The sequence below is a fragment of the Microcaecilia unicolor genome, chromosome 13 (genome assembly GCF_901765095.1).
Source record: "Microcaecilia unicolor chromosome 13, aMicUni1.1, whole genome shotgun sequence".
In the NCBI taxonomy this organism is placed as follows: Eukaryota; Metazoa; Chordata; class Amphibia; order Gymnophiona; family Siphonopidae; genus Microcaecilia; species Microcaecilia unicolor.
Genome location: NC_044043.1, coordinates 99,176,733 through 99,203,994, shown reverse-complemented (window position 1 = coordinate 99,203,994; position 27,262 = coordinate 99,176,733). Strand labels below are relative to the sequence as shown.

General features: G+C 44.6%; 1 protein-coding gene across 2 annotated transcripts in view; it reads right to left on the bottom strand.

Moving 5' to 3' along the window:
* Nucleotides 1-1,505: 1,505 nt before the first annotated feature.
* KIF17 (kinesin family member 17) overlaps nt 1,506-27,262 on the bottom strand; it is a 41,715-nt gene continuing 15,958 nt past the window's right edge. For both annotated transcript variants that reach the window (XM_030186129.1, XM_030186130.1), the window contains 10 exons: nt 23,323-23,775; nt 22,522-22,622; nt 20,078-20,222; nt 17,128-17,168; nt 15,839-15,987; nt 15,351-15,582; nt 14,295-14,553; nt 10,794-10,858; nt 6,104-6,221; nt 1,506-4,135 (listed from right to left, as the gene is read on the bottom strand). In XM_030186129.1, the coding sequence (XP_030041989.1) occupies nt 3,954-4,135; nt 6,104-6,221; nt 10,794-10,858; nt 14,295-14,553; nt 15,351-15,582; nt 15,839-15,987; nt 17,128-17,168; nt 20,078-20,222; nt 22,522-22,622; nt 23,323-23,775 (1,745 nt within the window). In that variant the 3' untranslated portion in view covers nt 1,506-3,953. The remainder of the gene's footprint in view (nt 4,136-6,103; nt 6,222-10,793; nt 10,859-14,294; nt 14,554-15,350; nt 15,583-15,838; nt 15,988-17,127; nt 17,169-20,077; nt 20,223-22,521; nt 22,623-23,322; nt 23,776-27,262) is intronic.

The window sequence follows — 27,262 nt, the reverse complement described above, 5'->3', positions numbered from 1 at the left end:
GGCAATGGAGGGTTAAGTGACTTGCCCAGAGTCACAAAGAGCTGTGCCTGAAGTGGGAATTGAACTCAGTTCCTCAGGACCAAAGTCCACCACCCTAACCACTAGGCCACTCCTCCACTGTTGCTACTATTTGAGATTCTACATGGAATGTTGCTATTCCACTAGCAACATTCCATGTAGAATCTCCAATGGTAGCAACATTCCATGTAGAATCCCCAATAGTAGCAACATTCCATGTAGAATCTCCAATAGTATCTATTTTATTTTTGTTACATTTGTACCCTGCGCTTTCCCACTCATGGCAAGCTCAATGCGGCTCACATGGGGCAATGGAGGGTTAAGTGACTTGCCCAGAGTCACAAGGAGCTGCCTGTGCCTGAAGTGGGAATCAAACTCAGTTCCTCAGGCCCAAAGTCCACCACCCTAACCACTAGGCCACTCCTCCATTAGACTTAAAAAGTTCCATAGTTATTATGTAACTTTGCTACTAAGTGCTTTGAAAATACGTTTCCTGGTCTACTATGGTTTCTATTGCAACCTAGCAGGATGCCGTATCTTCCTTGTTTTGGTGGTACCTTGTTCCGAACCATGCGCTTTTGAGAGACTGTTGGCCTTCTCCCAGTTTCTTGTTTTAAAGCTGCTCTATCTCCTTTTTAAATATTGACAGCTTGATTTCACCCTGCTTACGGTGGAGCCTTTCTTTCCGAAATATTGCCCAGTTCCTAACAACTCTAAAACCCTCCTCCCATCGCCTCATCCACTTATTGAAATTCTGGAGCTTCTCCTATCTCTTGGTTCTTTTGAGTGGAACAGGGAGCACTTCTGAAAATGCTACCCTGGAGGTTCTGGATTTGAGCTTTCAACCTAAGAACCTAAATTTGGCTTCCAGAACCTCCCTCCTTTGTGTCATTGGTACCCACATGTACCAAGACAGCAGGCGCCTCCCCTGCAGAGTCTAAAATCTTTTCAAGGTGACACATGAGGTCCACCGCCGTTGCACCAGGCAAGCAAGTGACCAAGTGATTCTCATGTCCACCAGCCACCCTGCTAGCTAACATAGAGGCATATTTTCAAAGCACTTAGACTTACAAAGTTCCATAGAAACCTATGGAACTTTGGAAGGCTAAGTGCTTTGAAAATATGCCTCATAGTAACATAGTAGATGACGGCAGAAAAAGACCTGCACGGTCCATCCAGTCTGCCCAACAAGATAAACTCGAAGAAGAGAGAGAACAGGAAAACACCTGTACGTGAAGTCCAAGGGAAATGAAGTAGAGAGTGTGACACAAGCTTCAACACAGTGTACAGAAGTACAGTGGGGTAACAAAGAGCCTCTGACTGAAGATGATACAGACAAATATAGGTACAGAATTTAAGAAAGCCTAGGTCCAAAGAAGTGATTATAAAACCAGAGAATAATTTGGTGCTCCAGGAAGGAAAGAGACTAGATTGGATGGTCTTAATATGTTATCATTCAGTTTTCTTTCATAAATGAAGTTCATATCTCCTCAGTAAAAGGCAGTTTATTCGTGATGGCTTGTTCACCAGTACAGTAAGCTTATAGAGAATTTTGACCATTTAAACTAGGACTTTTTGGCATTTTTTAATCTTTATTTATTAACCCTTTAAAAGCTAAACCTTTTTCTAAATAAGTGTCTTTAAAATAGTCATAGAATAAACTCTGTTTTCTATTAGAAATTTCATTTAAAGGGTTAATTAAAAGTCAAAATAACACAAGCAGTATCAGGTATGTAAGTAACATCTGATGACATCACTGGACGCCCCCAGGAGTCAGTCCTGGTAGAGTAAGTGCACCTATGCATTCTGGGATGTATAGTCCTGTTTTCTTACAGAAACAGCAGCTGTGCAGCCTGGGAGTCCCCGACTGCACTAATGTAGTCTAAAAGCATGGTTGGCTCAGTTCCTGAGGATCAGGAGGCACGTCTGAATCTCCCACATCTGGGCCTTTGCACTGCTCCTTCTCTTGGGTGCTCAGCATTCTCAGTAAAGATGCAAAATCTTAAATATTACGCTCTCTCTTAAGGAAAGATTAATGAATACTATGTATTGCAACAGAGCAGCACTGGTATGTAACCAGGGAGCTCAGGTTCTTGTAAAGGCAGCTGTGAATTTTTTTAATTTATGCACATTTCATCATTGTCAGTCTAGGCTCTGTGAATAACAGGACAAATTTCAGGCAGATTAGGTGTGTTTTTTTTTTTTTTCCTATAAACAGTCGCCCCAAAGCATTCTGGCACTTATAGTCTTAGTTCCAATAGAAAAAACATCACACCATATAGTCCAGCATGCTTTAGGATGAGAATTCTTGAGGAAAAAAAGCTCCCAGGAATGTGTGCTGAGGTCTACAGAACCAGCAAGAGCGTCCCAGTGTCTAAATGGCAACTTTTTTGAAACCCCTATAAATGCATTTTAGTACCTCCATTGGAAGACCAAGACCAGAAACTTAAACATACTGTAATGTACGTTCATAAACCAGAAACAGAAAAAGGTTTCCCTGCAAACCGACCACTCTGCAATGCTGTTGCTAGCTACATGATTGTATCTAGAATTCAAACTAAAGGGAAACAGAAAAGACAAGTTATAAACAACCCTGTGCACTTTGTTCCTGCTCTTGAGGCCAAGAAACCCCTGACCGCCCATTTTCCCCAGAGAGGTCTTATTCATGCACAAGCTCTCATTTAATAAGAAGGGAGCAGCCAAGTTACTGTAGAAACAAGGTCTTTGGAGAAAGTATTGCCAGCTGGTAGGCCCTGTTCTTGACATGCTCACTGTGGAGGCAGTGGGTGTCTTGGGTACTGCTTGCTTTAACAGAGATAGTCAAGGTGGCCCTTGGTTCAGATTGATCCCTTCCCAGTACAAGTTCCTAGTAAGCAGAATGTGGAATCTCACTGCTTACCCCAGCTGCACTCTTTTCGTGTCACATGACTTTCCCTAGTGCTATAAGGTTTTTCATTTACTGTTACTTTCACAGTAACATAACATAGAAGATGATGGCACATAGTATTGCCAATAAACATTGCACCAGGAAGGAGGAGGGAACACCCCCTCCCCCAACCAAAGAGCTATGGCAGAAAAGACCCAGGGTGCAATTAAGTTGTCACCATCTGTATAAAGGATGGGTCAAATCATTGTATAGTGAGGGTGTTTCTAGTATGATGGGGCATGCTAATGGATTGGGTTTCAAGCATGGCTTCTCATCTTCAGTGAGCACAGAAACCAGGGCACTTGTTACAGGGAGGTGGAAGAGGCGAGGGGATGATGATATTAAATGACAAGCCTTGGCTTAAGTTCACATTAAAGGCCCAAGCAACTAGAACATGAGGGGGTCCACCTCAGAAGAACTGAAAATATCCCACCCCATCCACCACACAGACACTGCAAGGATGGCTTGGTTGGAATTTACATCACTGGTAACAAGCATTTTTATGAACTGTACTGAATTATAATGCTAGAAATGAATGAAGTGCAGAAGTCATTTGAGGGGTGCTGCTTACAGGCAGATTCAGTCTGACTCATGGTTCAGTACTTGGGGCAGAGGCTACGTAATCTAAGCATATTGTCAGACCCTAGCACACTGCCTGGTGCCCAAGTTGGACATTTCCAGTCAGGCAGTCGTTACCACGCTTCTGTGGCAGTTGTCTGTGTTTGCGGGTGTTTCACCCCCTGAGTGAGATCTGCTAATGGGTGAGAAAGAAGTCAGGAATGCTCAGGTCCAGAGTCTGAAGGCTTTCTGCGGGCCAACTGATTCTTCTCCGGTGGAAACCTCACATGTACTCATTTGTCCTAATCCAGCTATGGCACTTGGGCTGGAGCAAAAGCACCAGCTGAGTTAGGTGCTGTTGTAACGTTCACTGATTAAGTAGTGGGTGTAATAAATCTTGCCCTGTCCTCAGCTAGGCAGTGACTTCTTGAGAAGGTCATGGGCTGTGCATTCACTGTAGCTCAGTGCCAGGCTGACCTTTGCTCTTCTTGCGTTTGGTTTTGGCAGAAGAAACATGGAGAGACTCGAGGCGGTAAGGTCTAGGAGGTGGCATGTCTATCATCTGGACAGGGGATGCAGAGGCCATGTTGCAGGTTAGAGAAGCTGTGGATACCAAGGAAGACTTGTGTAGAGCTGTAAGAAAGAGGAAACGAATCAGTAGCCAGCTCACTCCCAATGTTAACACAGCCACTTTCCCTGAAATTAGGACCGATATGCAAGACACTCGCAATTAAAGGCTGAGTCCCTTTTAGATTGAATAAGAGTCCTATGGTCACTTCCTGTTTTTCTGAACAAGTTCACTCAAGCCAGCTTCTAAAGGGAAGAGAGTGGAGATAAATGTAATTAGTAAAAATGATTTTGGCCTAAAACCCACATGGCAGGCAGGAGGACCTCCTCCAGGTCCAGCTCATAGCCACAGACTTGAATGTGTCCCGGCTCCGGAGCAAGGTAGGAGGGCTTTCACTTTCATGTTGCCTTGTCTTTATTTTTTCCTTCCAAACTTTGTGCAGCTGAAAACAGGCTGCAACAGTCATCGGCCCTGTCTTCCTTCCTAAGTTCCCTAATATACCTACCTTACATGAACCTATTCTACTACAATAACACCTGTATTTGTTCATTCCAGAACTTGCGAATGCCACTAGGGTACTATGTAAGCCACATTGAGCCTGCAAATAGGTGGGAAAATGTGGGATACAAATGTAACAAATAAATACATTTGTTGTGCGGCTCTGAAACTAGGAGGGGGAAAGGGGGGTGGCCAGAGATTCTACCCCTGCTCAGGGTTGGGGCAGAGACCCAATGGCCCTGGCCACAATTGGGCACTCTGAGCAAAAGGAGAGCTCAAATCATCCCGAGCTCCACTAGGGAATGGGCCATGGCCCAAACCCTGGTAGATGATGCCCCAGCATTCAACCACCACATGCCACTAGCTGTGGCCTGGCACTGTGGGAGTCAGGCCAGCTGCACAAGTCCAACCTACCCCATCTGCTAGAGGTAGAGAAATACTGAGTAGCTCCAGGCTGAACCTGCTGTTCTACTGAGGGTGTCACTGGAACTTGTCCGTTTCTCTACCTCCATCTGCTGGTCAGGGGATATAACCTACTGGTGTGTCTAGCTGTACAATAAGGAAGAATGGGCCTGATATTCAAAATTATTTAATTGGATAGTGCCCAAGCCGAAAGCAGCTATTTTGTGGGCAATCCAGGGGTGGAGTTAGCACTTAGCCAGTTAAGATAACCACACAGTTCTATCTTTATGTGATTCTTCACAGCCAATTAAGTGCTCGATATCACATTTAACTGGCTATGTTTTTGCCAGCTCCGCATACCTGGAAATTCAATGACAGAGCCTGGACATGGGCCAGGTATAACACCAGCAGCAGTCAGCAAAAAGCTATGATTTTATCCTAAGAAACCAAGGTGTAAGCAGATAATGCAGTTTGCTGAATTCCAAGCAGGATACTTCAGGAGTTTTCTGCCCCTGTCACTAAGGGCCCAGAATTCAAAGAGAGATGTACATTTTGCAGCTGCTGCTAAAAGGTACAAATCCCCACCTGTGAATTTTTAGCTGCACACTCTCTCTGCACGAGTCCATTCCACACTCTTGAGTGATCTTGAAGTTTAGTCTGCTTGCGTGCTATTTTTTGTGGACCCGATTTTGGGTTGGGATTCCGGGGGCGTTGCTATGCTGCTGCTGTCTTGAGTTCCAGAGTGTGCCTACAAAGTTTTAATAAAAAGCTGTTCCCATGCACACCTGGGGAAAAGCTACACGCTCCCCCTGGATGTGGAGACACATCATGCAGTCCTGCATATCCTTACATGTATTTTACAAGAGGCTCTGTGTTCGGCAGTGCCTTTGTAAAACGCAGTGGGAATTTTTGACGTCCTCATCTGGATGTCTTAATTCCCCTCCCCATATCCTGCTGTATAACAATCATCCTTGCAACATAACTAACCATTCTTATGATAAGAGTGTCACAGATTTAATGAGGGTTCAGGAGGACCTTCGTGCAAGGTGAGAGGATTCTCACAGCTAAGCAAAGGGAACAGTCAAGCCCCAGCACCTCACCCCTCCCAACATACAGAAAAAAATGAAAGTTACCAAGGCTGCGCATGGGGTCTGTACTCAGAAGCTGGCTGGCCCTTTTTGGGGTAAAATAGCTGCTTGCAATGGTTTCACTCTTGCTTCTCTCCAGCATCTGTTTATAGCGATCTTCCTCCTAAAAAAGTAAGAGCTGGCTGTTAGAAAGACTACCTGAAGCCCTGCCTCACCAGCTCACTCCTGCAGCTGTGCTACCAGCCCCATAGGGCAAAACAAATACTTCCTGTTTCTAGCATAAAACAGGAAGTGTTTGCTTTTTTCCTTTTAAAAGTACCATAGGTCAGGTGACAGCAGAAGCAGTGCACAGTGGTGGGAGGGAAGGAACACACTCCTGCCACCATGCAAGATTAATCCAGGGCAGTGTTGTCAGGTAGTCGTGGAAAAACAAGAGATATCAGTTCCTAAAAATGAGCACTACATATTTAATACCTTAATAAAAAATTACATCTGTTGGATAATATACATTCCTTACAAAACCAAACTGACAGAAATCACCAATGAAATCAAACTTAACTTCAACATCATGGACTCATAGGCAAAGGCATTTCAACTAAAACTCAATAAAGAAAAAACACACTGTCTCATCCTCTCATCCCAACACAACGCGGACATCCCCACAAGTATCAACACCCCAGACGTCACCCTTCCTATCTCAGACAGCCTGAAAATCCTCTGAATTAAATGGACTGTAACTTAACACTAGAGAGCCAAGTGGCATCCACAACAAAGAAAATGTTCCACTCAGTGTGGAAACTCAAACGCATAAAACAATTCTTCCCGAGGGAAACCTTCCGCAACCTGATACAATCAATGGTACTAAGCCACGTAGACTACTGCAATGGAATTTAAGCGGGATGCAAAGAGCAAACCTTAAAGAAACTTCAGACCGCTCAAAACACGGCAGCTAGGCTTATATTTGGAAAAACGCGATCTGAAAGCACAAAACCGCTCCATGAAAAACTACATTAGCTCCCAATCAAAGAACGCATTGCTTTCAAAATCTGCACCCTGGTCCACAAAACCATGTACGGCAAAGCCCCGGGATACATGACAGATTTGATCGACTTACCAACCAGAAACACATCTGATTCAACACAAACATATCTAAACCTGCACTACCCAAGCTGCAAAGGACTTACATACAAATCAACTTATGCATCCAGTTTTTCCTACATATGCACACAACTGTGGAACGCATTACTTAAAGCCTTGAAAACAAAGTACAACCACCTAAACTTCCAGAAATCACTAAAAATTAACCTGTTTAAAAAGGCATACCCTACCGATCCAACTTAAATGACATATCCTGGCAACACAACAAAACCAAATTATGTGATGGACATAACACAACTGTTCTGTTGAACGACTCCCAAATGTGGCTTTATCTTACCATAACATAACTTTGTATTTGTTCACACCGGAGTCTGCAAATGCCTCTCCGGTACTATGTAAGCCACATTGAGCCTGCAATTAGGTGGGAAAATGTGGGATACAAATCTAATAAATAATATAGTATACTGGTATTAAGAGTACAATAGTTTTGAATTTAATAATACCAGATTGTAAGATTGGAACCCTAAACAACTAATTGAGTTAAAATTTAATGCCAAGAAGTGCAGAGTGGGGGCAGAAACCCAAAAGAGAGATACCGGATAGGAGGGGAGAGATTGGTAAGCTCAACTCAGGAGAGGAACCTTGGAGGATGGTGTCCGAGGACCTGAAGGTGAAGAAACAATGCGACAAGGCAGTGGACGTGGCCAGGATGTTAGGCTGCATAGAGAGGGGTATAACCAGCAGAAGAAAGGAGATGTTGATGCCCCTTTACAAGTCATTACTGAGGCCCCACTTGGCGTATTGTATTCAGTTTTGGAGGCCGTATCTTGCTAAGCAATGTAAAAAGACTGGAAGCGGTACAAAGAAAAGCTACAAAAATGGTATGGGATTTGTATTGCAATACTCATGAGGAGAGACTTACTGACCTGAATATGTTTACCCAGGAGGAAAAGAAAAACAGGGGCGATATACAGAACTACTACTACTATTTAGCATTTCTATAGCGCTACAAGGCGTACGCAGCGCTGCACAAACATAGAAGAAAGACAGTCCCTGCTCAAAGAGCTTACAATCTAATAGACAAAAAATAAATAAAGTAAGCAAATCAATTAATGTGAACGGGAAGGAAGAGAGGAGGGTAGGTGAAGGCAAGTGGTTACGAGTCAAAAGCAATGTTAAAGAGGTGGGCTTTCAGTCTAGATTTAAAGGTGGCCAAGGATGGGGCAAGACGTAGGGTCTCAGGAAGTTTATTCCAGGCGTAGGGTGCAGCGAGACATAAGGCGCGAAGTCTGGAGTTGGCAGTAGCGGAGAAGGGAACAGATAAGAAGGATTTATCCATGGAGCGGAGTGCACGGGAAGGGGTGTAGGGAAGGACGAGTGTGGAGAGATACTGGGGAGCAGCAGAGTGAGTACATTTATTTGAATGTACAAATATTTGAAAGGTATTAATCAAAGGCGGTAGAACTAGAGGACATAAATTGAGGTTGAAGGGGGGCAGACTCAGGAATAATGTCGGAAAGCATTTTTTTCCGGAGAGGATAGTAGATACTTGGAATGCCCTCCCGTGGGAGTAGGTGAAGATGAAAATGGTAATGGAATTCAAAACTGTGTGGGAAAAAACACAAAGAAATCCTGTCTAGAAGACTGGGTGGCAACACCAGTAATTGTAATTGGGAAGCAAAGCCAGTGCTGGGCAGACTTCTACGGTCTGTGCCCTGAAAATGGCAAGGACAAATCAAGATCAGGTATACATATAAAGTATCACATACAATGAGTTTATCTTGTTGGGCAGACTGGATGGACTGTACTGGTCTTTAACTGCTGTCATCTACTACGTTACTATTTTATTAATTTTATTTATTAGGATTTATTTACCTTCTTTTTGAAGGAATTCACTCAAGGTGGTGTACAGTAAGAATAAATCAAACATGAGCAATAGACACAGCAGTAAAAATATTCAAATAACAATGCAAAGTATGGCATAATATGTATACGATTTCGTGACTAAGTGCATAGCTGAGTTTTGGACAAGCTGTAGTCTACAAAGATCTTTAGTCCTAATACCTTGGAGGAGAGAATTTACAATAGTCAAGATGTAAAACAGAGAATGAATAAGAATTCTGAGAGCAGAGGGAGTAAAAAAGATGCTGCATTGAGTATATTATTTTGAGTTTGAAGACGCAGGTCTTATCTGTTAATGCTACAGATCTGATCCTCATTCCCCTGACTTGTCCTCCCCTTCAGCGTTGTCAGGAAGCCATTGATCAATGGCAGTTCAATCGTCAACTTGTACTGACTCTTGAGAAAAACCACAACCTGTTGGCTAACTGGTCACCTGACACCTCCTTCGGCACCCCTTTCCTTGCTAGGACCTATGATCATTCCTGTACTTAATTTTTGTTATTTTGGTATAATACTAGATTCCCATCTTACTTTCAGGCCTCAGGTATCTTCATTGTGTAGGGCTGGACTTTTTATTCTGCGGCAGCTACGTACTATGCAACTTTTCTTTACCCGTAATGTCTTTCATTCTTTGATCTTAGCCTTACTTATGACCAGGCTTCATTATTGCAACTGTATCTACTTAGGAATTCCTCAACCTACTCAAACGGCACCAAACAATGCAGAATATGGCTATTCACCTGTTGCATCATCTTCAAAAAGCCAATCAAGTTACACCGTATTTAAAAGGTCATTGGTTACCAGTCCGTTTCCACATTCAATATAAACATCTTTTACTGACATTTCACGCTTTTCATCAGGGTACACTGCCGTATCTCTCTACTTTAACCATTCCCTACACCCCAGAGTGTGTCCAGAGATCAATAAATGACCATCGCTTGCTTTTGCCTGGGCCGCGTGTAGCCCAGATGGAGAGTGCTTGCCGCTCTGCTTTCTTTTTCACTGCACTATCTCTTTGGAACTCAATGCCGTTGTCGTTACGTGGCACATTCTCTTTAAAAAAAAAAAGTTTAATGCTTCGCTTAAGACCTAGCTATTTGAGCAGGTCTATGGTATTAACGGTATTATCAATCAGTGAGTATGGATTGACACAATTTGACACCAACTTCCTGAAGGTTATGCATTGATTATTTATTACTCTTGTTTGACTGTTTCCTATTCTGACTGTAGTTCCTTTCTGTTTTTCAGTGTTATTAGTTTGTAAACTGCTTTACTCTGCTAGTCAGTTAAGACAGTATAGCAAGTTTAGAATAAATAAATAAATAACGTGTGTGTTTTTGGAAGGACATTTTACTGTCCAATGTAACACCAGGGATTTGAATTATTTTGATGGAGAAATGTGTGTTCTTCACATAATGATAGGAGATGAGATAGAAGGTGTTTTAGCATCCGTTTAGATTGATCTGGACTAAATTTCAGTTTATTGGGAGAGAGCCAGTCAGTGATTTGTGTAAATTTGAGATTATTAATTTCTGCTGGATTAGTGTTATGAAGAGTGGCTATTACTTGAATATCATTCGCGTATACAAATGAAGTCAAGTCAAGCGATTGAATGAGTTGTAAGTAGGGGAGAAAAGAAAATATTAAATAACGTTGGAGCAAGCCCCAGAGAGGTGTACAAATCTCGGAAAGCCACAGGGACACAAAGGGAGAAAAATCATGAAAATACATGTACCTCTGCCTGCTCCTCGCACTCCGTGGTGGACATCTTCCTGCTGATCTTGTTATGCCCCGGGACAGCTGGTAACACAAAGAGGAGAAGGTCAGTACTAACAGAAGCAGTAGCACCGGAGGCATGCTGGCCTTTTTACCCAGTTTCCTAGAGAACTGCTGCATCCACAAGGAATGGCTGTCCCTTGCCCATATAATATATAAGCAATCGTGACCTACTGCTACAGAATGACACCACTTCATAGAAAGCTCAGTTTCGCTTGTTTGTGTGTCTTCACAGATCATAAGCTCCATGTAGCAAGGAGTTTCTTGTGTGTCTGTATGATGATGTGTACACGTTGTAGCACTATAGACATGTTTAACTGTGTAACTAGTAGGTATTCTATCGAACTGCCTTCGTCTGGTGCCCTAAATCCAGTCATGGTCCCCATGATCTGATCATTTATAGTTATAACTGGCTAACTTCCTTGGCCCAATCGGAATATGCCTTGATCTTTGCTCATTGCTTCTGCTCCCCTTCCAGCATATCAACCCCAAAATCAGAAATATTTAGGTGAAAATCGGGCAGCTTATAAACTGACAGGTCCTTCTACTAATAAAGAATACAAGTAACAGCATTAAGGGGCAGTACAAGAGAGTGCCCAGAGCTCTGGCCAGCATGAGATCCTTACAGGCACTTCTATCACATATATTTAAAAAATCACAGTCTGAATATTGCTTCCCATACTGCAAGTAAAAGAAACAGAGAAAAATGAAGGCAGATAAAGACCATATGGCCTATCCAGTCTGCCCATTCATGCCATCTACTCTCCCTATCACTTCCTTAAAGATTCTATGTACTTGTCTCATACTCTCTTGAATTCGGATACAGTCTCCATCTCCTCCACTGGGAGGCTATACCATGAATTCACCACCCTTTCTATGAAGAAGCATTTCCTTAGGTTACCCATATAAAGGAGGGGAGTTATCAAGTTGCGTCAGGGCTCTAAGTTGTGTTATTTGTCCCTTAACATGTATTAAAGGGCACTAACGCAATTTAAATTACCATAATGCAAGTGATAAGCCATCGTGGGCTGCATAGTAATGAGATGCAAAACATGCAAATGCATGTAAAGCATCTCATTACTGCTTACATTTTATAATGTGATTTGTGGTGAATTCCGCAAGTTCCATTATAGCTGGAAAGATAACTCTGTGATGCTGTCCCACCCCCACCCCCATAGGACCCCCACAATAGCGCCCATAGTGCACTGAGGGTGCTATTTTGAGAGATGGCACCATCAAGGGCAAGACTGACTGGGGATTGCTCCTATCCAAGGATCCATTATACCATCAGGTACAGACTGGTAGGCTTATGGGGGTGGGGATTCTGATTAGTGAGGGGGGTAGGAATGTGATCGGTGAAGGTGTTGTGGATGCTGAACAGCACCGCGGCCCCTTTAAGATGCAGCCTGGGAGAATCAGGCCATGGCTATGAGGCCTGATGCTCTTGGGCCATTAGAATAACGCTTCTTATGAAGTGGCTCGCAAGCACTGTAATTCTTTTACCTACAGGAGTCAGCAGCCTGTTGTACTGATACTGCAGATTGGGTGACTCCTGTGGTAAATCAAGGTGCATTAAAAGCTCTCCTTAAATCACACCTAGATAACTTCCCACCTTAGTGTCTTATGCGGGTCCCGGCTGAATATCAGCCAGAACCCGCATAAAATCCAGCAGCTAAGACATGTTTAATCATACCTGGATTTCAGTGCCTGGACATGGCCTGGCATTATCCGGGGCTAATTTAGCCAGCCATGATCAGTGCTTTCAAAAAAATGCTGAGCCCACCGGCTGAATATTGACTGGTATATTATTAGAATAAATTCAAACTAAATGTAGGCCCTTAAAATCAAAGGATGTACAGAATTTATATCAATGGTTCCCAAACCTGATCCTGGAGACACCCCAGCCAGTCAAATGTTTAGAATACTCACAATGAATGTTCATGAGTTTTGCATGCACTGCCTCCACTGCATGCAAATCTCTCTCATTAATATTCATTGTGGGTATCCTGAAAACCTGGCTGGCTGGGGTGTCTCTAGGCCCAGGTTTGGGAACCACTGATCTATATCAAGCTTTCACCTGGTTTGACTGGATTCGGAGGGTCACAGCTAATCATGGAAGTGCCTCTCTTGTAATCCTGGCAACCACTCGGGTGGGGGTAAATAAAGCCCTTAGTAAAGTAAAACACCAGGGGTCTTTTTACTAAAGCTTAGCATGTGTCAAGTGCCCTGTAGGTATAAAATAGGACACCCAGCATTTCGAGCACGCTAAGCTTTTGTAAACAATTATATGAAAAAGAGGCAAAAAGGATAATATCTGAAAGGTTCTGGGCAATAAAGTGCCGAACCTGCAGACTGTGATGAAAGAGGCCGACTTGGACAAACTGTACACAGAGAATCATGGACTTGGGTATAGAGTCCGACTGGACTGTACTTTATTCAGAAAGGACTCGGTATATGTAAAAAATAATATGAAAGCCTCAGAACTGCAGGGATTACAAGGTAAGGAGGAGGCACGGTAGGGTTATTTGGAGAAAGGGAATGGACTGGTGCGATATACCGACTTCCCTCACAGGCTTAGATTTCATTCAAGACATTCAAGTATTGCTGTGAAAGGAGAAGTGCTATTAATAGGCGATTTCAATTTGCACCATGTTGACTGGCACATCCCAGCTGCGGTGTCATCTAGAGGTAGAAAGAATTGTTCTGACAATTGGTAATAGAACCCATGCAAGAGGGGGCAATACTAGACCTGGCGTTTCCGACAATAGGATAAATGGGCAGACTGCATAGGCCGTAAGATCTAACGCTTTTTTTTGGGGGGGGGGGGGGGGGGGGGGGTTAGTAGATTGCTGGAAATGCTATGCCCGATGGGTATCCTCATTGTAAAGGAAGACTCAGAGAGATGTGCTAACTTCATAACATATCTTCAGCATGGTGGTGGTTTGAATAGTATTCTAAGGGTCTGGCTCATGACCTTTATGGTCAACTCAACCTTCAGCCTCACAGTCTTCCCATCCCCCAAATCTCTAGGTATTTATTAGATCTTTGGATTTACAGGTTCTATTTTTAACTAAAATTTGGATTAAAAAAATCAGATAAATTCTACCAATTTTTGGGGTCCGATTTTTACAAAAACACACACAGGACAGCCTGAATTGAACTGAATACCGTGAGAGCAGAGAGGTTATCCATCTGGTACAGTAAGGGACACCAGGCTGAGTATTCTTCCAATACTCACAATTTAATTTGTGTTTGAAGACACTTTTTCTTGGCTTTTATTTAAAGTTCTTTTGGGATCATTTTGGGATTTTCTCATGTTTCAGCATTAAAGCAGGCGGCCTGTTTGTTCTGTACACGGTTTGGAATCCGTTGTTGGTTAGGCAGTGACTGCGTATAGGTGAAGTTGCTACTTAGAGGAGGCAAAGCCCTGTGATGCTGGCGGTGATGCCCTGCTTCTCACCCATGGGGAGGCTGGTTTTCTGTACCATGGACTCAGGGATCTTCCAAGAGCTGCTGTCTTCATCCCAGATGGCTTCCGACCTGATCCTGTCTAGGTTACTGTAGTTACAGTCACGACGGATTAGGGGCTGGATGTTGTCCAGGAGCTGCTGGTAGAGCAGGGAGTCTCGTTCCTGCCGGCGGATAGTACTCAGGTAATCCCTTCTCTCTCGTTCAAACTCATGGTGCAAGTCCTGGATCTCCAGCTCTGCAGCCCTCAGCTGAGAGACAAAGAGAAAAGGGTTAACACTGAACTCCGGAAGAGGACAAGAGGGCAGTACACATTGTAGACTAGGAACAGCTGCAAAGAGGTATTGTCTGATGAAGTCAGCAGTGAGAAATTATTAAGGGACACTTTGGTCAAATCTAATTTGCATATATTTGACAGCTGGCCATGACCACTTCTGGTTGTGGCAGCCAATCAGAAGCGAGGACACCCAAGCCATGCCCACTCCCAGCCACACCCCCTTGGCTGACATCACCAAATATGACATCATAGCCCTGCGCACACACACCTTTTATATAAACCCACCCCTAGCCCAGCATCTTTGTGACATCACAGGAAATGATATCATAGCCATGGACCCTTTTCTACTATGGTGGTGCGCACTGGACACACCATATCACTTCCTGTTTCACACTACTCGCTGCCATCTTGGATGAGGTCACGTGATGGGAAACAATGTCAAAAGCCCCTGACACCGCCCTCTATAGCCTTGTTGTTACCCCCACAGCTCAAACTATTTTAAGTCCTAAAGCGTATTTTAAGGTGAATCAAGTTTGTTTTATCCCCCTGTCCCTTAACCCCATTTGTTTTTTTAATTCCATTCATTCCCATCCTGAACTGCCAGTTGCTCTCTCTCCCCTCCTGGTTTACATTGTTTTTTTCCCAGTAAGTCTTTGGCCTGCATCGGGCCTTTCCCTCTGACACATCCCGCCCCCTTCTGAGTCCTTCCCATCCATTTCGGCCTGTGGGCCTTTGTGACATTAATATCCAACGATAGAGTCAGTGTTTTACCTTTCTCTGCATCTTTTCCAGCAATGTGTTCTTAACCTTTAGCTCTTCTTGGATGGACTCATAGACATTAAGCAAGATCTGGTCAGCACTTTCCTCATCACTGCTCTGCAACGCAACCATCAGCTGCTTCTTCCTCTCATCCGCGAACCTCCTGCGGCGCTTAACCTTCTCCTTCAGGTCCTTATTCTTGGCCTGCTCGCCTCCAACCACTGCCTGTTCCAGCATGTGCAGCCTAGAAAAGAGAAGCATATTCATTTAAAGCTATGCTGCCCAGTTCATCTTAACTGTCCGCAAGGACCAATGCTGTAGAACTTTGTGGCTTATCTTGCAGGAGTTCATCGGCCTGATATTGCACTTCTCATCCCTGACCCCCTGCAAAGGTGTGTAGGTAATACCTGCATGGCTCATCTCTGACCCCAGTAAAGATAATGTATAGGTGATGCACAGTATTGATGTCAGGGTGTAGTACGCTGCAACTTGCTTCTGACCTGGCTAGCACTTGCCGCTGCTCTACAGAGATGCTGGCCTCCTCAGTGTCCAGCGATGCAGTGGCACCAAAGCCCAGGGCCATAGAGGTCGATTCCATTCCTGACATCCCCCTCGTCTGATGAGCCGACTGAAGTTGGGCAGCATCTGACTGACAGGAGAAGGAAGAAGAGATGCAGTTCGGATGTAATTGATAGAACACATTCAACTCTCTTCACTCACATCCCAGAAAATAATGCCTTGTTCCTCACTCTCCTTTGGACTTCAAGTCAGTGAGAACCAGCATTAACTACAGCATTCATGTGATGAGATTCGGTCTTCCCCTCTCCTCATGCCACCCAGTAGCCCATTCATTACAGCAGGAACCCTCCAGAACCTACTATTTCTGCAGCCTAGGTCTGGCCAGTATGTGTCCTTGTTGTGCAATGGTAAGTGCCCTCCCCCCCACCAAGACTGAATGCTGCTTCCTCAGCAGTCCTACCTGACCGAGGTGCAGAAGCTGGGCTTGGCAATCAAACCCAGTTTTCCCATTTGGCAGTTTGCAGAACTACTGGAAAGCCATGGAGCTGGTTTAAAGATGCCATTTTAAAATATTTCTAATATGGGTTTCCCAGGGTACCAAGTTCTGGCTCATGGGAAAAGGTGAATAGCAGCAGATGCTCACAGGAGACACAGGGAGTTGTCAGGCTGTGAGCAGAGGCTGATGCGAACACTCTTGTCTGGAAACCTAACTGCATCCTTCCCATATGATTGGCCTGGTTATGTGATTTGTTCCTTTTTTTTATAAGATTTATTAGTATGTAAACCATTTTGACCCATTTATTTGGATAAGATGGTATAGGAAATTGTAATCAACTATAATCTATTCTCATCCTGAGAGGGCTTCCAGCATGTCCACGGTGCACTTCAGAACAACTGGCAATATGGCTATTCTGAAAGTTGGGGAGACGGAGGTCTGATGACATGGGGTAATTTGGAGGTCGTCAGTGGTACAATGTTATATGGGGTGGGCAAATCAGCCCTGCACAGCTATTTTGAAAGTGAGGGTCCACAGAATATGTAAAATCTGACAACATCTTCTATATATATGTATATTGACCATGGTGCAATGACTATCTCTAATGTGTATCTGTACAGTACCAAGTACAACTCCTACGGAGCAGGTGGCAATAGCTGTTTCTACCAGAAGGTGGTATACTGGGGTACGTGTGTGCATCGAGACGCAGTAGCTGTGGTATGGAGAGTTTGCAGGGGCAGCAGCATTTCTAGAGCACGTGATATGTGCTATTACCTTTCCTGGCACCCCGTGAGCCTTGGGAGTTTCAGCCACATCTGTAACAAGAAACACAAACAACAAAAAAAGCTGTGTTCAGGATCAAAACACGAGCATTAGAAAATGTGATCTCATTGAGAAAACAGATTCAATCATTTTTCTTCCAACAGGCATTTTTCACAGTATTGCAACTTACTGTGATATGATTTTTTTTTAGTTTTAAATGTCTACAATAGTTTTTTTTATTGTGTTATTATATTGTAATTACTTTATATAGTAACTGTTTATACTTGTCTGATTATAAGTTGTTACTTGTTTTGATTTAATAAATGAATTTAGGGATGTGCAGGCAGGAAGAATTTTTTGCTCTCTTGCCCCTTCCTCTACCATTCAAACTTTGTTGGGGTTTGTAACCCAGTCCTTGAATATGCATGAGGCAAATGTGCATGCACCACCTCCATTGTATGCAAATCTCTCTCATGCATATTCATTGTGAATAACCTGAAAACCCTGACTGGCTGGTTGTGTCATGAGGACTGGGTTAAGAACCCCTGATCCAAAGGATCAATATTAACTAGGGCTGCACCTTGATAAATGTTTTAATTGAACGATCACAATTAACATTTTTAATTGCACAATTTATTGCATAAAACGCCCCCTGTACAGTGCAATATATAGACAGCAGTTGTAAATTCTCAAAACTGACATATTTCAATTACTAAACTACAAATAAAATAAATTTCTCTCACCTTTGGTGATTTTATCTAATTACCTTGTTTACTGTCTCTGGTTCTCCTTCCCTGTGCTACCAGCACAGTTCTGTGTTCTGAACTCTGTTTCCTAGACCTCCTATCCACTATTTATTTTTTCCTCCTTCACTTTCTGCTCTATATCAGTCTTTCACATTCAACTTACTTCATTTTTTCTTCTTCTCAAATCTAGTTTCCATCGCTTCGCTTCCCTCCATGGACACCATCTCCTCCCCTTTCCCTTCTCACCACTGGCACCATGTTCTCCAATCTTCCTCCTCTCCAGGAGAACCATCTCCTCCCCTCCACTCCACAGGCATCATCTCCTCCCTTCTCTCTCCTCTCCATGGTCACCATCTCCTCCCTTCTCTCTCCTCTCCATGGTCACCATCTCCTCCCTTCTCTCTCCTCTCCACGGTCACCATCTCCTCCCTTCTCTCTCCTCTCCATGGTCACCATCTCCTCCTTTCTCCCCCCCTCCCCTCCTCTCCATGGGCATCTCTTCCTTTCCCTCCATCCCATGGTCACCATTTCTCCCCTTCACTCCATTCTAATGGACACTATTTTTTCTTTGATTTTTTTTCCCATCCCCTATATCTAGGATCTATCCTCTCAAGCACCCCCTACCCATGGTCCGCATCTCTCTTCCTCCTGATAGCTCTTCCCACACTCTTCCCCACCCCACATGATCCGCGTTCTCTCATGCTGCTTCTCTCGGTCCTCTGACCTTGCCTTTAACATTGAAGGCAGGCTGCTTCTCTCATCCGCCCAAGCCTCTCTCTGTAGCATCCCGCCTCTTCTGATAGAACATTCAATTTCCAGGCGGGATGCCACAGAGAGGCTTGGGTGGACGAGAGAAGTGGCCTGCCTTCAGCATTAAAAGCAAGGACTGGACAGAGGACTGAAAGGAGCAGGTAGAAGCAGTATAAGCAGTGAGAGATTGCAGGCCACCTCTTCTGGGGCACAACGCTACTGCCTAGAGCCTCTCCTGTCTTGTGCCAGTCCCAACGCACATGTTTTTAGCTAAGTTGAAAAAGTACTCCTGCCAGAATTCTGTGTCCCCCCCCCAAAAAAAAAAAAAAAATCAAAATTCTGCATGCAAAATTTGCAAATTCAGCAAGTTTGTCATAACTTAACCAATATTACAGCCTCCCCTATACTATCTATACTTTCTCAGACCCTGACCAGCACCCACAGCATCCATATTTACAGCCCCCTCCCACCCAAGCACACATGCATAGTATGCACTACTATTTTTACAGCCCCCTCCCTCCACACCCACCCATATAGCATCCTCCTTTTTTGCTTTTTTACAGCCCTGCCTCCTACCCACCCACATAGCTTTTTTACAGCTCCCTCCCACAGACTATCAATATATTTTTTTCAGCCCTCCCCTTCACTCACCCATGAGGTGGGGGGGCTACATGGGAGTACCTTTTCGGGGCAGGAAAGAACTCCACTCTTTCCTGCCTGGTCTGCTGCCGCCGCTCTCTGGCTCATTGCGCTGCTTTTTCCAAATGTCCGCCGAGACTTCCTGCAGCAGTCTCATGCAATTACCACTTGAAGTCTTGATGGCCATTTTCAAAAAGCAACAGCAGGAGCCAGAGAGCGGTGGTAGCGGGCAGGAAAGAGTAGGGCTGAAGAGGCCACTAGGCCACCAGGTAGATCTGGGAGGGTGGTAGGGGAGTCAGCCAGCCTGCCTTTGCTGCAGAGGGCCTACTGAGGCTTGGAGGGGGGGCTGCAAGGAGGTCAGCCATGCAGCCTCAGAGCGCAGATATGCAAAATTCTGCATGCCACATGCATAGAATTCCAGCAGGAGTAAAAAAAAAAAAAGGTATTCCAGAGGCCATGAAATACCACACACATATTCAAATTTTCAAATATATCAGCACTATTTTGCTCTCAGTCCCCAAATATACCTGCACTTCTCTTCCAGACACCTCAACTGGAAATGCATCTGAATTTATGTGAGTTTGTGATTTGACAGAATCCTGTGTGAATATTCGGCAACCTCCGAAAACAGGTACAAGCAAGCTCCAAATTCCAATGCTGGAACAGCAGAGGGCGCCGCAGAGCAAGAGTTAGGTGTAATAGTATTTTACTAGCATGAAAGATCTTCATTTTCACCCACTTGCTGATGATACCCCCCAAAAAACTACAACCCTGAGAAAGAAGAGCTGAAAGGGAGCCCCCAGATCTGAGCCCACTGCCACACTGACCTTTTCTCTTCAGGTTTTCTTCCAGTGTGGCCAGCTGCAGGTCATAGGAGAGGCGCAATGCACTGATGTTCTCCTCCAGCTGAGCACGGGATCTCTGCTCTGCCTCATAATCTGCCTGTAGCCTGGCAAACCTCTCCTCATACTCCTAAGGGGAAGAGAAAAGGGAACAGATGCACTGCAAATCAATCTTTGTTTAAATGTGATGTGAAAGGAAACAAACCCTCACACTGCTAATTGAGTTATACCTTCAAAGCACAGCTGATAGAAGCAAGAGGCTCCTTATAGACTGACTGGTGTATTGAGGCCTAAGCTTTCGAGTTCCAGAGTCCACTTTGCCTCAATAAATTGTTTAGTCTATATGATGCCATCTGCCTCTTTCAATTCTGTTATACCAGACTAACACAGACTATCCCTTTGAAACTTCCAAAGCAGACACTGTGAGCTTCAGGGGTGGCCCAAGGCCAATTCCCTCCCTCCACGGTCTGGCATCTCCCTCCACTACAGTAGAGAGAAGAGGCTGGTGCTGGCAGCAGAGCAACCTATGAAAATCGTTGCCACCACCGACTTTTGGAAAACAAGAAAAGAAGGTAGATTCGGGGAAGGGGATTGAGGAAGGAAGGGCATGGGGAGATAACAGACCACGGCTGGTGTGGGGGAATGCCACTCCACAAAGTGAGCCACCTGAGGTCCCCGCCTCAGTTGGCCTAATGGTAGGGCTGTCACTGGTGAGCTTGCTAATAAAGGGAATATTAACCCACCCACCCTTTTTTTTTTGACATACACAAAAGCATCTATGCAGTGATTGGGGCAGGATTTTTATCTTCGTGGGGGAGAGGGGGGGAACAGAAAACAAACAAAAGTATATAAAATGAAGGCAGATAGACTATCCGGCTCCAATTCCTAAGCTCTACAATCCCTTCCTCTTCATGTTTCTTGAATTCATCATCTCTACCACCTCCACTGGGAAGTAGTTCTACACATTTATGAAGTTTCATAGATGGAGGAGCAACCTAATGGTTCGAGGAGCACGTTAAGAACTAGGGAACCCAATTCAAACCCCACTGCTGCTCCTTGTAGTCTTGGGCAAGTCACGTAACTCTCCATTGCCTCAGGTACAAACTTAGGGGCCATTTTACTATGCTGCGGTAGACACAACTGCTTGGCAAAAAGCGCTGCGGCATCCAGTCCTCAGGGTGGCACTAGGATTCCACCCACTCTAGAGATTCCTCTTGAACATCCCACACATTCTGGAATAGTGGGGAGTCCAGTGGCCTCTAGGCCCACATTTACCTTTGATCATCGGGACCTGTGTGTAAGTTTACCCGCATGCAACGTGAGTTAATTTACCTATGCAAGGCTAGACCAAGGGTGTCAGACATCTTGGGTGAACCTTCAGCACAGTGGCATAGCTAGGTGGGGCCGCAGGGGCCTGCCCCCCCCCCCCCCCCCAAATTTGTTCTGGGCCCCCAGTTGCCTGGCAGGAGTCCCCAACCCCCGCTAGCTGAAGATTTCGTGAAGTGCTGGTCTGCGGCGCCGCATTGCCTACCCTGCTGTCTCTTCCCCTCACGTCAGACACACTCTTTTTAGTGAAATTGAGCATGCTCAGTTTCACTTAAAGGAACTGTGCCGAACGTGAGGGGAAGAGAGAGCAGGGCTGGACAAAGTCTTCAGCTGGCGGGGGTTTGGGACCCCCGCCAGCCAAGGTATTTGTGGCGGCAGTGCTTCAGCTAGTGGGGGTTTGGGAGCCCCGCCAGCCAAGATGTTACAGTGGCAGCAGTGGGCGGCGGAGGGGGTTTGGCAAGGCAGCGGAGGGGGAGCAGTGACCACAATGTGCCCCCACCTTGGGCTCTGGCCCCCTCCCACTTCGAGGTCTGGCTACACCCCTGCTTCAGCAATGCCCTCCCTCCTTCTTATCACCCATAGTCCAGCATATCCCCTTCCCTACCTTACTCTGGCTATCAGGCATCTCCCCTTCTCTAACCTTCCCCATCCCCTTTCCAGGTTTCTAGCTTCTCTCCTACGCTCTTTCCCAGGTATCCAGCATCTCCCTCTCCCTTCTCTAGTGTCCAGCATCTCTTCTTCCATTCCCTACACTCCAGGTGTCCAACACCTCCCTGTCCTTCTTTATGGAAAGGGTGGTGGATGTGAGGAACAGCCACTCTGTGGAGGTGGAGGAGACGAAGACTGGATCTGAATTCAAGAAAGCATGGGACAAGCACATAGGATCTGTAATGGACAGGAAGGGAAAAGGCCACACATTTTTCGTAATTTGCAGTGTTTTATGAGAGAGAAAATAGGATGCTGCCGTATGAGGATGAAGCAGTCGGACATAGATTTAGAGTAAGCCTGGGAGCTGTGCCTTACAAAAAAAAGAGCAGGCAGCACTGCAGAGATGTGATTTTGGGTGTCTCCTCATTCCCTTTCTTGTCTTTCCCAAGACCTACCTGTCGGATCAGTTGGCTCTCTGCTTCCATATCTGCATGTGTCACGGGTCCCTTCTTGTCAGACTCCACAGCACATATGAGGAGCTTCTCCGACTCCAGCGCTAAGGAACAAGACCAAAATCCCAGTGTTATTCTGCACTATTAGTAAGACAACTCTAATGCTGACCACTGCACCTAATGAACAGTAGCCCAGGCAAAATATGCAATAGATAGAGGGGAACAGGGGCCAAAAATGTAAGTGGTGCATGATATCAGCTGTGGGCACGCTCATACACCAGATCAATACGTGAAAGAATGACTACAACTCAGCACTTAAATATTACCTGTAAGAAAAGCAAAAGCAAGGGAACTAAAAGGGCTCATCTCCCAACCAGGGGAGCGGCATTGAAGGGCTGAGCAGAGGGATCTAAAATCCCAAGCAGTACTGAGGGGCTGAAAAGAGGGGTCTCATAGGCCAACCAGGGAAGCGGCATTGAGGGGCTTAGCAGAGAAGTCTCATCTCCCAACTACGGGGGCGGCACCGAGAGGTTGAGCGAACTTCCATCTAGGGAGATAGTGAGAAGAGAGCTGAAGGGACTATTGTCCCATGGCCAGGCCTCTTATTGGCTCCCAGAGTCGGAAGTTCTCAGTCTCCACCTGCTGGAAGGAGTGCACAACCCATCAGTCCGATCCTGGGCCGGTCCAGAGGAACACTAAGGAAGGGACTATTGTCCCAGATAGAAGATGGCAGTGGCAGGTTGGCGTTACCCCTTCCTTCACGTGTGCTCTCCAATGTTTGAGATTAAGGTTTACGAGACCTACCTTCTGGGTCCTTTGCTCCTCTCTGTTTGGCCAGCAGAGCCCTCAGTTTCTTGATCTCTTCCTGATATTCTCTTAGCAGTGCATCCTTGGGGTCTTCATTAATGTGTGGTTTGTTCTTAATGTTCTTGGCACGGTTGGCATACCGTAATGTACTAAGGGTCTCATCATAGTTGTTATCAGCTGGAGAGAGACAGGCTACCATCAGTGTCTTGGTGTTCCCGCCAAGGGAGTCCTGCAGGAGACGGGTGAGTTTCGAGTCCCGATATGGAATGTGCTTGGATTTACTGTCCACCAGGGCAGAGATGACATTGCCCAGAGCAGAAAGTGACAGGTTAATTTTGGTGGCCTCCTTCAAGCGTTCCCCTGTAGCACCTGTTTTGGACTGCCGCTCACTCCCAGCCAGATCCACCAGATTGAGCTTGCCGGCCCGAAGGTAATCCTTCCCCTTCTCATCTGCAGCATAAACAGGCTTAAAAGAGTATTTGTATAGACAGAGAGGGGCTGGAACATGTAAGAAGGACATCTTGGAAAGAGAGCCCAGAGTCAGAATTATAAGGAAACACGACTAGGAGAGAGACCCTATAGCAGTGGTCTTCATGCCCAGTCCATGAGGGCTGCCTACAGGTCAGATTTTCAAAATATCCCTAATGATTATGCATTTACAATATATTATTAAGGTATCAATAATTCCAATACAGTTACAGCTACAATACAATAAATAAACAAACCCCAGTAACAATAAAAACTAATACATATCTGAAAAATTTTATTTGATTATCCAAAAAAAAATCAATAAAAACTGTTATACGTTCATTGTGCTAATCTTACAACTAATTTAATCACAGACAATTTCTTCTTACGTGCAGGGAGCGACAAGCTAAATAATAACCATATCACAGTTCCATACACTTCTGTTCATACTTTTCATATCTGATTAAGGCCAAGTCGGGCAGGTACAATCTTTAGTAGATAAACCATAGTCTATAAGTATGGAAAACTGGCCAGAACACCATTCCCAAATCCCAACAGAGATAACCCGATCCTGGACCTGTTTTTTCATCACTTATCTTTCCAGATTTCCTAACCACAGATAATTTTTCGCCTACATTTCCCCCCTAGTAAAGGCGAACCACGGTACTTCTTGAAACTGTGGATACATTGAAAGAATAGGCCAGTGTTTCTGAATAAGTTTTTTCACAGCTAGTACTGATTGGGTGTATGGTAAAACACAAGTTAGTCTTTTCCCCTGCTCTTCCTTCGATGGTTCGGATAACTATTCCCTGTGGGCATTGAAGGCTCTCTTATATGCTCTCTGTATCACCCTACATGGGTACCCTCGTTTTCTAAACCGGGTGGACATATCAGCCTGCTGTTTAAATGTACAAATTTGGGAAAATTGACCAGCAGGAATGATGTCCTTCAGTTGTCCAGGATGACGACTTTGATAATGAAGGACAACATTCCTGTCAGTCTGCTCGCGATATGCCTGAGTGATAGACTCCCCATTTCTCCATCGAATTTTAATATCCAAGAAGTGTACTTCATCATTACCCACATGACAAGGAAACTTAATATTCTGATCTTATCTATTCAGATACTGAAAAATCATCATCTAAAGTCACCAGGTTGCGTCCCCATATTAGAGGTCCTGTTTCCATTGTAGAATATTTGAAACTTTGACTTATAAACAAACTTCTTTTCGTATTGCACTTTTGAGTCCCAGTTTGCCAGTGTCTGTTAAGAAAGGCATTTAATTGTGAGTATGTTTATGTATATTCCAGCTTGCAGTTTCAACCCCTGACGACGCTTGTATAGCGAAACATGGATCATGTCGGGTTGTGAGTTTCTATAGACTCTTGAACCAGAGGAACAAATAAGTCAAGCATGTGGACATTGTACTGATGATATCGCTTGGATTCAATGCAGATTGGAGTATGTGACTTTTGCTGACTATACAATCCAGGATCGAGTTATCTCTGTTGGGAATGGTGATCTGGCCAGTTTTCCATACTTATAGACTATGGTTTTACTAAAGATTGTACTGCCCGAATTGGCCATAATCAGATATGAAAAGTATGAACAGAAGTGTATGGAACTTATTTGTTGCATTTGTATCCCACATTTTCCCACCTATTTGCAGGCTTAATGTGGCTTACATTGTTCCGTCATGGCAGTCGCCATTTCCGGAGTGAGAGATACAAGTGGTATTACATTAAGATCATGATTGACATAGTAGATTAGCAGTCAAGTGTAAAGAGTTCATATTTGGAATAAGATATAAAGTGGTGTTGCGTTAGGTTCGTTCATGGTTGAGTAGACATAAGTACATAAGTACATAAGTAGTGCCATACTGAGAAAGACCAAAGGTCCATCTAGCCCAGCATCCTGTCACCGACAGTGGCCAATCCAGGTCAAGGGCACCTGGCACGCTCCCCAAACGTAAAAACATTCCAGACAAGTTATACCTAAAAATGAGGAATTTTTCCAGTCCATTTAATAGCGGTCTATGGACTTGTCCTTTAGGAATCTATCTAACCCCTTTTTAAACTCCGTCAAGCTAACCACCCGTACCACGTTCTCCGGCAATGAATTCCAGAGTCTAATTACACGTTGGGTGAAGAAAAATTTTCTCCGATTCGTTTTAAATTTACCACACTGTAGCTTCAACTCATGCCCTCTAGTCCTAGTATTTTTGGATAGCGTGAACAGTCGCTTCACATCCACCCGATCCATTCCACTCATTATTTTATACACTTCTATCATATCTCCCCTCAGCCGTCTCTTCTCCAAGCTGAAAAGCCCTAGCCTTCTCAGCCTCTCTTCATAGGAAAGTCGTCCCATCCCCACTATCATTTTCGTCGCCCTTCGCTGTACCTTTTCCAATTCTACTATATCTTTTTTGAGATACGGAGACCAGTACTGAACACAATACTCCAGGTGCGGTCGCACCATGGAGCGATACAACGGCATTATAACATCCGCACACCTGGACTCCATACCCTTCTTAATAACACCCAACATTCTATTCGCTTTCCTAGCCGCAGCAGCACACTGAGCAGAAGGTTTCAGCGTATCATCGACGACGACACCCAGATCCCTTTCTTGATCCGTAACTCCTAACGCGGAACCTTGCAAGACGTAGCTATAATTCGGGTTCCTCTTACCCACATGCATCACTTTGCACTTGTCAACATTGAACTTCATCTGCCACTTGCACGCCCATTCTCCCAGTCTCGCAAGGTCCTCCTGTAATCGTTCACATTCCTCCTGCGACTTGACGACCCTGAATAATTTTGTGTCATCGGCGAATTTAATTACCTCACTAGTTATTCCCATCTCTAGGTCATTTATAAATACATTAAAAAGCAACGGACCCAGCACAGACCCCTGCGGGACCCCACTAACTACCCTCCTCCACTGAGAATACTGGCCACGCAATCCTACTCTCTGCTTCCTATCTTTCAACCAGTTCTTAATCCATAATAATACCCTACCTCCGATTCCATGACTCTGCAATTTCTTCAGGAGTCTTTCGTGCGGCACTTTGTCAAACGCCTTCTGAAAATCCAGATATACAATATCAACCGGCTCCCCATTGTCCACATGTTTGCTTACCCCCTCAAAAAAATGCATTAGATTGGTGAGGCAAGACTTCCCTTCACTAAATCCGTGCTGACTTTGTCTCATCAGTCCATGTTTTTGTATATGCTCTGCAATTTTATTCTTAATAATAGCCTCCACCATCTTGCCCGGCACCGACGTCAGACTCACCGGTCTATAATTTCCCGGATCTCCTCTGGAACCTTTCTTAAAAATCGGAGTAACATTGGCTACCCTCCAGTCTTCCGGTATTACACTCGATTTTAGGGACAGATTGCATATTTCTAACAGTAGCTCCGCAAGTTCATTTTTTAGTTCTATTAATACTCTGGGATGAATA